The sequence below is a fragment of the Podarcis raffonei genome, chromosome 15 (assembly GCF_027172205.1).
Source record: "Podarcis raffonei isolate rPodRaf1 chromosome 15, rPodRaf1.pri, whole genome shotgun sequence".
NCBI classification, from domain to species: Eukaryota; Metazoa; Chordata; class Lepidosauria; order Squamata; family Lacertidae; genus Podarcis; species Podarcis raffonei.
This window is the reverse complement of record NC_070616.1, coordinates 5,082,569-5,096,598: the sequence shown is the minus strand read 5'-3', so window position 1 is coordinate 5,096,598 and position 14,030 is coordinate 5,082,569. Positions and strand designations below refer to the sequence as shown.

General features: G+C 43.0%; 2 protein-coding genes across 9 annotated transcripts in view; one reads left to right on the top strand and one right to left on the bottom strand.

The window, feature by feature from the left end:
* The window catches only part of TBX4 (T-box transcription factor 4), a 100,158-nt gene extending 98,695 nt beyond the window's left edge, over nucleotides 1–1,463 (top strand). For all 7 annotated transcript variants that reach the window (XM_053367678.1, XM_053367680.1, XM_053367683.1 and 4 more), the window contains one exon: nucleotides 89–1,463. In XM_053367678.1, the coding sequence (XP_053223653.1) occupies nucleotides 89–717 (629 nt within the window). In that variant the 3' untranslated portion in view covers nucleotides 718–1,463. The remainder of the gene's footprint in view (nucleotides 1–88) is intronic.
* Nucleotides 1–14,030, bottom strand: part of BRIP1 (BRCA1 interacting helicase 1) — a 205,777-nt gene that overhangs the window by 6,568 nt on the left and 185,179 nt on the right. The gene's annotated exons all lie outside the window — the stretch shown is intronic.

Genomic DNA, 14,030 nt, shown 5'->3' with positions numbered 1-14,030 from the left:
GAGGAAACTAGCAATGCGTGGTCTGTGCCCAGAACCTTTTAACTATCTAAGCATTTCTCGTTTTGCTTGTTCCTTGGTATGCATGCAGAGGGTGCCCGGCATTTGGATTTACCCTGCAAACGCTCTTATCTGGACGCCTCCTCTTCTGTCGGGGAAGAGCACTATTTTCGGTCACCACCTCCATATGACCAGCAAATGCTGAGCCCCTCCTACTGCAGTGACGTGACGCCGCGGGAGGCGTGCATGTACTCCAGCTCCGGTGCTGAAATTGCAGGTGTCTCATCGGTAGAAGACTTGCCTCCTCCTCCTCCTCCTCCACCTTTGAGCTGCAATATGTGGACCTCAGTTGCACCTTACACCAGCTACAGTGTTCAGACAATGGAAACTGTCCCCTACCAGCCTTTCCCTGCTCACTTCACAGCTACCACCATGATGCCGCGTCTACCCACCATCACGAACCAGAGTTCCCAGCCGCCGGGCAACAGCCCCTTCACAGTCTACAATCAGCTTTCACAGTCTCAGGCCCGGGAGAGAGTCCCTGCACCCTCCTTCCCAAGGGAACGGGTGCACCCCTCAGTGTGCGAGAGGAAGCCCCCCTCTCCCCACTTAGGCGCAGCCAATGAATTCCTCTACTCTCAGACCTTCTCGCTGTCCAGGGAATCTTCTTTACCGTATCATTCAGGAATGGGGACTGTGGACAACTGGCCTGATGGATGATTCCTCCAACTGGGCACTGAACCTAAAAATTGCAGTTAAGAGTCAATGCTCCAGGACAATGTTAATTCAGTGTTAATACCTGTGGGTAACTTGCACTTCCGTGACACCGACCAAAAACATCGGTGTTTGTGTAGCTGAAGAGCTTGTTTTCTGTTAGACACAAAAGCAGCTCAGTCTTGGGGGTGGGGGTAAAAACCCAGTTCTATACAAAAAACAGCACTCGGCTCCGTGGCCTGGACCACCAGTCGTATTGCCCAGTGAGAGTATTTGCCTCAAAGAGAGATGTGGTTCCCTCCATGATATCATGAAACACTTATTCTCCCTTTTCAAGCACATGCACACACACACAAGATACACCAGACTGTTCACTGAATGCCTCCTCAATTTCCATGCATTTTGGATACTTTACAAAAAACAATGCAGAGAGCAAGCACACACACACAAATGAGCGTGTGACCCAGAAAGCCACTTAAGCAGATTAAATATGTATGCCACTGCCTTCAACCGCAGTAGGGCTTGGCCAAGCTGGTGCAGTCTGGGAAGCTGAAATCAGCACTGATCAGGGGAAAGATTTTTTTGGGGGGTTGCCCCCCTCCCCAGTTTTTGCAGATAGAGAAAGCGCTTCTAAAGAACATCATTTTCCTCCCAAAGGCACTGGGGGGTCTGTTTATTTTGGTTTCTTTCATTGTCTGTTTTCCAATCTTAAATTCAGTTCTCCATATTTCCACATCAATTTCACTTTTTTTTTTTAAAAAGGACCTTATAAAATTCATCAACATTCTAATCAAAATTTATACACATTTTTGTATGCAACTTTTTATCATATACACATATTTGCAAAGCCATTCCCACTAATATATGCATTCTACATTGCACTTTGCTGGAGCACCGCATTGCAGAATTTGGAGAACTGCAGCTTTAGAAGGATGGGCTGTGTTTTGGTTCACACATTTGTTTCAAAATGTGTGAATTAGGTTTGTATCACACTACATCCTGTGTTAAGACCTAGTGCTGTCCCAGCAGTGCCTTCTGGGAGGAAATTTATGATTTATGATTTAAATTTAAGATTCATACTGTTGCTCTTAACCCTCCACATACAGCTAGGGGGAGACAGTACTTTTTAAACTCTGCGGGAAAAGAAAGAAGGCATTAAATGATAGCCCCTCCACCACAACTCTGTAATGGTTCAGGGTAGTCTCCAAAATATTCTGCAGTTAGTAAATCAGATACAGGCTAGACCCAGACAAGTCAACTTCTGAGTTAAGAATACAAACCAGGAAAGCAATCTTCTGAGTTTCTCTGGCAGGAATACCACTGCAATGAACAGGAGTTGTGCTCTCTCACATGACTCCCATAATTCCAGTGGAGATCCTGCTTGGGGTGGGGGGTGGGGGGTGGGATCTGGCTGGATCAACCCTGCTCAGAGAACCACACCACAGAATAAGCGAAGGTAAATTTAAACATAATGAATTTAGTAATTCACAACGAAAAAAGTATTTTTTCTGCTTAGCTTCAGTGCAAAAATGACAGGTGATCCTAAAAACTCACTGAAAATGGCCGTCTTGCACCAGAATCTGCCCCTCCAGAATATGTAGTTCAAGTAAACATGTAACTTAAGAACATGAAAAGGGCTCTGCTGGCTCAGGCCAAAGGTCCAACTCATCCTTCATCCTGTTCTCATAGCAGCCAGAAGCCTGCAAGCAGGACTTGACTGCACCACTTAAGGGAGGCTTGACACAGAACTGTCCTTTCTATGAAACTGATCATGTGCAGTTCTGCCCTCAGCCACGTGCCCTGCTTTTACAAGTCAAAAATGTGCTTTATACTTGTCCTGTTTGCCCCATAGTGGGGTAGGAAAGCTGAAAATAATGCCAATATATTTCACATCAGGCAACCAATGCACCCCATTTATTTCAGATAGTACATGGGTGGACAAGTCTAAAAAGCCCGGGACGCAAATTTTCACAGCCCTCTAGCAGCTATAGTGCTTGCTATAATGTAGTTTATTTAGTGTTAACTCTGGAAGTGTATACTTAATTTGGCCGAAACTAAGCCTCCTGATCTCATCTACCCATGTACTATCTGAAACTAGCTAGGGTTTATGGGAGTTAGAGGCGCCATATTGGCTACACATCTGCTAAAACATCAGTGGCAACAATATCACAGGCAAAAGAGGACAGGTTTTCCTTACTGGAATGAGTGCAGAGCCTATTCCTGGTCCTTAAAAGGAAAGTAACGAGCAGAAGGAAAACCCAGAAAACCAAACCCAATTAATTCCTGCACCTCTTAAGAATTCACATGCAAAAACCACACTTCAACAGGGGCATACATTACTGACCAATTCCTAGTCACCCAAACTGGTTCTCTCCACAACACGGTGACGTCTCCAGTCTGCTGGGATTCTACACCAACAAATTGGGATAATGAAAAGGAAGAGATGGTTTTCATGATGGCAGGGCCACTAAGGAGAAAGTTACTTTTCACCCAGAACATCCTGTGTGGTGATTCAATTAGCCTGTGTGCGGCTGGTGTGGGGTTCTATAATCAGAACTGGGAAATCACTACAAGTGTTGCATGCTGAATAATTATTTATATCTATATATATATCTATATATATAAAATATAAATATATATATCACACAAATGCAGGCCCACATGTTCCATTGAGCTTTGCTTTTTTTTTTTAAACAACGAAATACGTAATAAAATAATGAATGTTGCAAGGGACATTTTTTAAGGAAAAAAAGCTATTTAAGTTAAAAAAAAATTTTTTTACACCCGTTTGTGATGTAAAAACTAAGTTTTGGTTAGATGAAACATATATGCTACAGATAAATCTCTATTAGAATCCACTTTAGATAAAACGCAGTGTGGCATTGTTGTTTGTTTTTTTAAAGCTTTGTTACAATAGTATGGACATTTTATTTTACATATCAGAACATAAAAAACATTTTACTACTATAAACTGTCTCTGGGTGGCTTTCAATAACTAGCATCCGCATTCCTGGGTATGTTGCTTGTCCATCATTTATAACAGCCCTTTGGACAACCTGCTGTCCTCCAGATGTTTTATATAGCAGCTGCCATCAGCCCCAGCCTATAAGGTAAAACTGTTCTTGGTCCACACTGCCATGGAGAAGAAAATTCTCTTGCGTAGAAAAGGAGAATGGTATGCTCTCCTTGTCCTTGACAGCATTAACAATTTTTTTTTAATGTGTATGAATATTTCGTTGCAACAGTCAACCCCCCTTATCCTACCTTGCATAAGATAGGACAGTGCAGGAACAGCTTCGCAAACCAGAAGGCTATGTGTTCAGTGTCCTTTACCTCACACCCTATCTGCAAGTTGCTACCACCATTATGAAGGGGCTCCTTTGAGTATATCTTAATTATACATATACACATTTATTTATCAGTAACCTTGCTTCGTTCAAAGACTCGGAGTGAGGAAAAGCAATTTTACTTTTAAAAAGCCCCAGGCTTTTTCTTCTCAGGTCTTATATGGATTTATATTTCCAGCACCGAACTTTTCCTCATTGGTCTGTTTCCCCCATATTCCTTGGCCTCGACAGCACTTCTACCAATATTGGATTTGGCCCTTACTCTGCGTAGAACAAATATTATAGCAGATCACTGAGGGCCTATACGTCATGCTCAAATATGCCAGAAATTAAAGAAACTAAATCCATGGGTTAAAAAATAAATTTGCTAGCATTGGCCATTTCATGAGTTTGAGAAAAGCCAACATCTGGAATAAAAAGGGCGCTTTTTGGCAAGGCTATTTTCTTATGAAGGAGGCGGGGGTCCTCTCCGCATTCTGGAAAATATGGGCTGCTCCACATTACTTTTAGTATGTCATTAAATAATTCTTATTGCAGCTTGTAGAAAAAGAATGTTTCCTTTGAAGAGGAGAAACTCCCCAAGGAGAGGAGGAGGGTGGAACACTCTGTAAGGCAGAGAAGAAGCTATCACTTCTGTTGGGTAGGCAGGGTTCTCCAGTATTACCTGGCCCAGATGAGTAGACTGGGAGGTAGCCGAATCCTAAGCCTTGCCACAAAGCCACAGAAATTGTTAGTAGGGGGCATTTGTAGTAATTGTTTGCACAGTACAAAAGGTGAAGCAACAGCGAGAGAAACAACTGTTTGATACAAAATTACAACCACCCAGGATTATTACGAATTATGAAAGGACCTGCTAATTGCCTAGGATTGCTGAGAATAACCATTGTACACAGCTGCAAAGTATCTATGTGAAAAATACCCAGTTCCTGCCAAATAACAATTACAGCCAAATGTCCAAACTGAATTATGGCCAGCACCATGTTAAGTATGGGTGACCATCAAGGTAAAGGCCACATTATATGGTAACACAACCAAGTACGTTGCCCTCTTTGAAAAGAAGAAGAAAGCCTTTTCACAACCTGGTGCCTTCCAGATGTTTTGGACTACAACTTCTACCAGCCAGCTGAAATACGGCTCTCCTTCCAAATTCACACTTCCCAACAATGCAAAATTGCCTGCAAAAATGTGTGCACTAGGCAAAGCTGCATATACATATGTTCACACACACATATAGACATATGTGTATATTAGGAGGAGAGCCACATGTGAAAATGTGTGTAACCGTTCATGTGGAATTTATATTTGCAAACGAATGTGGAAACAGGGTGAACTGTTCTTAAGATTGGGAAAAATGACAAACCAAAATGGACAGATTCAGCCATCCCTACAATAATACAAAGGGAACTATGCAATAAAGGACATGGTTCTGTCTAAAAAAACACAATCACAATCGGGAACTGAATTATGAAGTTCAGCAAAAGCCAAAGGTAAGAGACCGGGGTTGCTCCTTTAGGGCTCAGAGTAGTTCTATGGATTGCAGCAGCAGATGGTTGGGAGGGGTCATATTTGTGACACCCCCCGTCAGTCTAAGCCCTGAGGTGGAACCCACTCAGTGGAGCACACTTTTTAAAAAGAGCCAAAACACATTCAAACAAGATTAAGGCCTGGTATGGATGTTGACTCAGTCCTGAGTTAAGCCCTAAAATCTGCTTGTCCTCTGTCAAACAAAAAGGCTGGAGGGGTGGAGAAACTGCCCCTTAACCAGATTTAACACCTATAAACCATGGTTTGCAAAGCCACTTATTCAACTCCTGATTTTACTATGCCATTTGTGGTCAGCCCTTAACAATGGTTTGAGTGTAGCATCTAACCACGATTAAAGAGCACAAACCATTGTTAAAAGTGTTTACATTCACTTTCTCCTCTTATACAGTTTCCTTCTCTTACCCACTTTGTTTTGATTCTTACTTATTATGACTCTGGAGCCACTGCTGTTTGTGTCTGGGTAACTGCTTGACCAGTGCTGAAGCCCAAGAGTGGTCCTCAGCCCATAGTTTGCGAAGCAGCGCTTGAGATGTTTTGGACTACAATTCCTGCCATCTCTGATCACTGGTCATATTGGCTGGCTGATGGGAGTTGTAGTTCAATAACATCTGGAAAGCACCAGGTTGGGGAAGTCTGACAGAAGGTCTGCTGGGCCAGAGCCAGCTTCAGGTTGTAGGGTTTTTTTTGGGGGGGGGCAGAAATGGGCACTGGAGGAATATTTGATAGCAGCAGTACCAGCTCCCCAACTGAACCAAAATTCACGTTTCCCACAATGCACTGGACTGATACTACATGGGGTACATTGTGGGAAATGTAAATGGTGACTCCTAGACCCAGCACTGGTCAAAAGGGTTCCCTGGCACCTGCCCTAGGATGCCACATGCTGGCACCAGGCTTAGAGCTTTGAAAAGTCAGAATCGGTGCCTTGAATTTTACTCAGAAGCATGCTGACACTTACTGGGGAGGAGCCAAAGTTGTAAAGCAGATAAAAGGCATTATTTTAAGAAATCAAGTGGTTAGCAGTGGTTTGGACTCAGACCTGTGTGGAAGGGAAGGTCACACTGTCTTTGGTGAAGAGCAAAGGACTGTACTAATATCCAATTAGCTCATTTTCATTGCATCCGACTTGTTGCTGAAGGGGTTTGTACACACACGGCAGAAGTGTTTTACAACATCCCAAGTTCTTTTATAGAGGAATTGTTTTAACACATATAAAAAGAAACACATAGAGCCCAGTGCTCTAACAACTTGCCTCAAGTAATGTTTACACAAACAACGACAACCACAAATCTCAGGCTTTCCTTCCTTTTTTTTAAAGAAAGACCGAGCTCCCGAACGTTGCTTCGTTTCAGCTAGGAAATACTTAAGTGGTTCTCTGCAAGCCATAAGGAATCAATCAAGATGTATCTTGGGAAGGTGATGAACTCGCCGTGTGCATCAGGAAATAATGGGAACCAGCAATGGGCTAGCTAAGCCAGAGAGTAAGCAAAGGTGAGAGTTACCAAGAGATGGCAGGCAGGACAAAATAGACAACGGGACAGGTAATCAATTCAATTTGAACAGGTGACTGAAGGCACCATAGGCCCCTTGTCTTCGGCGATTAAAACATCATTCTCCAAGATGAGGCATCAAAGGTCAGGCAGAAAGAGAGAAAGTTAAGGAGTCAATGAAGCCGCAAGTTTAGCAGGGATCTCAGCTCGGAATGTAAGGCACAGCCTTTCTTCCTGTCCTTTTAAGAAAAGCAGCCAATTTGAAGATTAGATAGCTTTCTTTCCTAGGCATTCATCATTATGAAGGAGAGAAGACAGCTTGGAAGCTGGAAGAAAACCTTGATGGGGATTTCTGTACAGTATCATTCAGACAAGATTTTACAACTGCACACACATGAACCTTACTCTCCTCCCCAAAGAAAAAAATGTGGGTGGGTGAGGGGAAGTCAGCCGTTTCCCCACATTCCTTCCTTTCCAGAGGGTTGGGAAGGGGTATGGAAACTTTCCACACAAGTATTCCGATCCACCTTGACTGTGTGCAGTTGGAATGCTCGTCTGGACACGCTTCCTGATGCTCAATTTACGGATGCACACAGTGCAGAGGAACAGCCCCGTTTTGAGCTGTGACTCACTTGCAGGAAAGGGCAAGCAGCACTGCATCCGGGCCAGAGGTTTATTCCCAAACATTTTAATGTCAAGTTCATACAGTCGTTACAGCACATAAAGGTCACCCCCATGTGGAATTTCTCCTATGGTGAAGCTCCTTTCCGCAAATGTGGTCAGATTTATATTTATCCATTTAATGAAAACTGACACAATACTAACCTCCTACTGTAGAAAAACACCAGAACCAAAAATAGCTTTTAAAAGACTATGCTCTTTAAAGAATGATGCAACGTTCTAAAGGGCACTCAGTTTCAAACTGCAGGCAATTGCTCTGGAATCCTTGTGCAATCTCATTTTCTGTATATTGGTATTATATTTTAAAATATGCCCTTAACTGAGCCCCTACTATTAAATCATTGGACCCAATGATTAATCAATGGATACTTCCTCCAAACCCATAGCTGGTCCCTGCCTGTTTTACTGCACACTGATTGGTGGTGTCTTTGAACAAAACCTCTGGGTTCCCATGAGATGCAACTCTGTGCAACTGTACACCATCCTCTGCTCTCTAATTGGGAATCCATAATATCAGTCGATCAAAATCAATGATTAAAAAAAAAAGTATTATGCAATATCACTATATGGCTCTACAGTTCCTCATATGGCGATTCTTGCATTTTAAAATGCTTCCTAGATCCCCTTTCTTAGGCTTTTAAATTCTTTTTAACTAGATAATTCCAGTATGTGGCTGCATATAAAGAAAAAAAAATGCAATCGCCCTTTTGATATCTGTCTCAGCGGAAGAACTCAACGAACGTACTGAGGTTTCGCTAATGAAATTCTAGACGGATTCCACATTGGCAACCAGATCTCTATAAATTAGCCTCTGATGCTTGCTAGGATTATCATAAAAAGGGTTCTGTTATCCTGCAACTGCTCCCCCCCAGAAGTCTTAGCGCTTATGGGTAATCTGAGGCTCCTTAAAGGATCAGCTGCATAAGCAGAGCAAAATGGAATCCATAAACAGTTGAATCAGTGAGGCACCTTTAATCTTCTGCGAGGAGGGGCGAGAGAGATCATTTCTGATGGAGTCCATTTAGTCTCTGGGGACTCTCCTCTTAGGCCCCTCCTGGGAACAAAAGGCTGCAAATGCAGCCAGATTCCTCTGGTATCACTAGGAAGGTGGAAGCAGGCTGCTGGAGATGCAAGGGAAGAGTGAGCCTAAGAATGTCGGAAGAAGCCTTCAGTGGGATCAGTGACCGACCAGATGCCCCAATGGGAAGCCCACAATCAAGACCAGAGTGCATCAGCGCTCTGCCCCCTTGTGATTTCCAGCAGATCGCCTCCAACCATGGAGGTCGAACATTGTGGCTTGCAGCCGTGGATAGCCTTCTTCTCAGTTTGTCTAATCCATTTAAGTTCATGGCCATTACTGCCTCTTTCGGGAGCAAATTCCCACCTTAGCTATGTGCTGTATGAAGAAGCACACACAGACACATTTAGCAAATGGATGGTGATGTAATACTGACTGCTGGCCTTGTTGCTTGATTCTGACCCCTTGGCACAGCTCCTGGGTTCTTGGTACCTGACTCATCTTTGTCACTCAGTCCTGATACTTGCATGTTTGTGTTCATTTTGTACCAAGCTAAGCAGGACTGGGTCCGCTCAGTGCCTGCATGGGAGACACAAATGAAGTTTTCTGGTTCTCTGCTGGCATCAGCACCCACCTGGGCCAGAGTACTAGAGATCAGAAAGTAGGAAAGGACCTTTCTTTCTTTCTTTCTTTCTTTCTTTCTTTCTTTCTTTCTACCTACAACAACACAGTTTAACTGTCATGGCTTCTCCACAAAAAAAACTGTAGGACTTACAATTCATTTGAGGGTGTTGATTTTTAAAAAAACAAATTAAGTCTCTAGCCTCCCTTACAGAAATTCAAACTACACTACAAACCCTAACATTCAAGAGACTGGGAATATGTTGGACACACTGACTTTTTCTTGCATTTGTAACAAAAGTCTCTTTTTATTATTTGAAAATGTCAATGCTGGCAGCTGCACTGATGGTTAATTGCACAAGAAGGGGACTCCATTCAAGAGTAAATCAGCTATTTCTCCCCTGGATCAACAACAACAACAACAACAACAACTGCAAAGAACGCTCCAAACCTCAGAGTGCCTGAACTGTGATTTAGGATCATCACCTGCCTTCCTCATCCTCATCCCGGCATCCTCGAGCCTTTCATGAAGTCAATTTCCTGGAGGCCTGTGGCCGTCACACGGAACAATCCATCCTCAGTGCCCCTCTTAAGATGTTGATCCTTTAATTTCCTCCACCCAGTTCCTGAAGGCAAACGAGGGCCCACTTTTTATGCTGCGCCTTTGCACTAATCGTTTGTGGCAGGCGAAGTGAAAAAAAAGAAATCATTCCACATATTGCTACCAATTTGGCCAGAAGAGGTACTAATTTGGATGAACTGCTAGGCAGTTTTAAAGAGCTGAGTGTGTGTATATATATATATATATATACATACCTTGCGGACCAAACAAATGAGCCACTATGCAAGCAACAACAATTTAGGGAAGCAAAACTGTAAGCTGATCCAGAACTCCACAATGGTGCTGTAGCATCAGTTGGTGCAACAATTCTACAATTTGATTATTCTAACCACCAGTGCTAGCTGGCAGCAATATTTTGCAAACCTGTTTAGAACTGGGTGGAGATGGGGCAGGATGAGGGCTGTAGCCCAGTTGCAGAACACCTGCTTTGCCTGAAGAAGGTTCCAGGTTCAAGCCCTGGCATTTTTAGGTAGCGCTGGCAAAAGATTCCTGTCTAGAAAGCTGCTTCCAGTCAGTGCAGGCAGTACTGAGCTGGAAGGACCAACCAACTGACTTGGTATAAGGCAGATTCCTATAATGTTCCTGACTAGCACAGAACCGGCTGAGTTGGTGGAACTCAGCTGACTGAACGGATGTCAATGGACTGGCCACAATGGCTGGAAGGAATAGAACTGTCAGCCAAGAGAATAGAGATGTCACCTCCAACATTCCTCTGCAATGTAGTTTAGCGTGGTCATTTTAGAATTTGGCTGACTGAACATAACTTCAAATTTGGAATACAGGAAACTGTGCTAAACTAGGTGTCCCCAACTGTACTGGGCCTGGGGGCACATACAAAAATCTAATAAGTCGCTGCAGGCACCACAAAATACTCATTTGACATAAGAAAAACTTACCCTGCCCCGGCAAAACGCCGCTACCCACAGCAAAATAAGGAAAGCACAGACACACCCGCCCCCTCCATACAACCCCCTCCAAAACACAGACAACAATTTTAACTGAGAACAGTTTTTTAAAAATTAAAAATCAGGTGGGTGGCAAAAGGAATGTCTGAGGGAAGCACTTCACAGCATTGGCTCATTATTATGAACTACCGTATTTTTCCCTCTATTACACGCAGATTTTTTCTCCTAAAAAGTAAGGGGAAATGTCTGTGCGTGTTATTGAGCGAATGTGTGGTCCCTGGAGCTGACAAGCGCGAGTGAAGGCAAAAATCAGACAAATATCAAATCTTCCGGAGAAGGGAGGAAAGTAGGAAGCTGCTGCTTTCCTGCATTCTGCCTCAGGGTCTTACTGCCCACCCGCTTCTGTTTCCTTACTGTGTTTGCTCAAACGGAACAAAGAGCAGAGAAAACCCCTCCCCTCCAGGCAAGCAGAGCGTCCTTCCTTCTAATTCCTCTCCGTGCGTCTGGGACTCGAAGGCAACATGCAGGTTGGGGGGGGGAGAGAGAGAGAGAGAGAGAGCTGGTTGGCTTGTGGGGGGACGACTTTTGCCTTCCTTTCCTCCCTCCGGTAAAACCCCTCTCCTGCATTCTTAGCCAGCTGCTTCTCTGCACACCCCTCTCCTTGTCGCTTCTATGTTTTTCCTTCCCTCTCTACTTAAAACGTGGTTCCAATCACGGATCCACATGGATCCTCAGGATCTTTGCATTGAGTCACCCCAAATTCACCATCAGATCACATAGCGTGTCCATGGCTACAGCCTGCACCAAAAAAATCACGCACCCACTGTTGCCTGGGGCTGCAATGGTGCAAAAACGTGGTTACAAAGCACGGATCCACATGGATCCTCAGGATCTTTGCATTGGGTCACCCCAAATTCACCATCAGATCACATAGCATGTCCATGGCTACAGCCTGCACCAAAAAAATCACGCACCCACTGTTGCCTGGGGCTGCAATGGTGCAAAAACGTGGTTACAAAGCATGGATCCACATGGATCCTCAGGATCTTTGCATTGGGCTACCCCAAACTCACCGTCAAATCACATGTCTGTGGCCGCAGCATGAAGCACAAAAATGATACATCCACTGTTTCATTCAGAATTTTTTTTCTTGTTTTCCTCCTCTAAAAACTATGTGCGTGTTATGGTCAGGTGCGTGTTATCGAGCGAAAAATACGGTATACACTGATTGGCAGCCTGGGGATTTCTAAAGGATGTTCAAAATTCTGGAACACACAAACATCACTTTTGATGACAAACCGAGATTTGGAATCACTGTTACAAGAATGCATTAGGGGTATGTTTGGTTAAAAACAACAACACTTGGCCACGTTCATGAATTTACGTATTGACTTATTTATTTATTCTTTTTTAAAACTCCGCCTTTTTAAAAAACGAAGTGCAAATACTAATTAACAAATAGCAACAGCCATAGCCAGGGATTGAACCTGAGACTTGCTGCACTCATAGCTGGGTAAACATGGACTTCTGCGTTTTTGCCACAATACTTACTGTCTGGCTAAGACAGGCTGTAAACATTATATTAATAATGGAAGTAAGCAGTATATTAAGATCCAAACAGATTTAAAGGAGTGCTGGCAGCAGTCCTCAGAAAACATAGAAGTTGTAGAACAAAGTCAGATTTGTACTTGCCTCCTTGTTTTTGATACCTTTGCTCTCTGCACCAATGAGGGCTAGAAACTTACTTTTTTGCTTTAAAGGAAAAGGAGGATCTTAACAAGTGCATCCATGAGTGATGCAAAAGTATGTCAAAGACCGTTGGCAGCATTTCGCCAATCCCAAGATGTACATAGACATGGCCAAAAGAGGAGAGGAAAATCCAACACCAGTTGATTTATGTGCTGCTAATTCCCCCCTGAGACGATCAGATTTGGACTGCCTGATTGTAGCAGAAAAATCTCTGCACAGAGATCAGCTCTGAACTTGGGCATAAGATCCTAATTATTTGAAAGCCATTTGTTTTCACAGTGTGCATTTTTTAAAAAAGAGTGTTCGAGTCAATGGCATTTTAATACATTATTAAATGGCTTTTTTACAGCAGGACGTCTGTTTTGCTCTTTCTGCCCAGGCCTGAACTTCGGGCTGCAGAATTTTACGTTTCAGGCTGAATCTCTTTTCAAAATTTCACATACTTAAGCTAATTTAATAAGTAGAAAGTCTGAAGGACCTGCTAGTTTAAAATATGTCCTCGCAGTACCTTTAGACTTTAAATAGTATTGCATTAAATACAGCGAATGCAACTGAAGAAAATGTTGAGGTGCAAATACCATAATCTTTTAAAAGGATATTAAACTGATAAGTAAAAATAGCTGAAATGTAAACCCTGCGATTCTGGCATTTAAAAGCCCAATAACTGATTTTGAAAACTTTTTTTTTTTTTTTAAAGTCCTGACCTTTCTAGTTGTTGTGGATACAGCCCCTCCCAAAATGAAAAGGAAAAAAATCTGCCTGGGATACCATGAAAATGATAAAGCAACCTATCATTTATCCATTTATCTATCTTGTTGCTATGAATTAAGAAATTATCTCAAGATACATTCATTTTAGTAGCTGCTAGGCAACTGATTGCTCAAAATTAGATGACCCCAGAACATTTGGAATTGTCACAGTGGAAACAGAAAGTATGGACACTGGTGCCCTCCAAAAAGTTGACTGAGGAAGTCAAGGCATTAGCTGGAAAAGGAGAAGATGATAAATTTATGGTGACATGATAACCATTATTATACATTCAATGGACTACCCCTCACAATGGACTCACTCCTGATGCCTTGGAAGATGCCTTGTTTTCCCTAAAAGAAATGTTTTTGGAGGCTGGGGTGGTGGTGGGAAGTAGGTAATACTGAAAATTAGACCTATTGATTTAATTCATGGGTAGGCAAACTAAGGCCAAGGGGCTGGATCCAGCCCAATCGCCTTCTAAATCGAGCCCGCCGACGGTCTGGGAATCTGCGTGTTTTTACGTGAGTAGAATGTGTCCTTTTATTTAAAATGCATCTTTGGGTTATTTGTGGGGCATTGGAATTCGCTCCC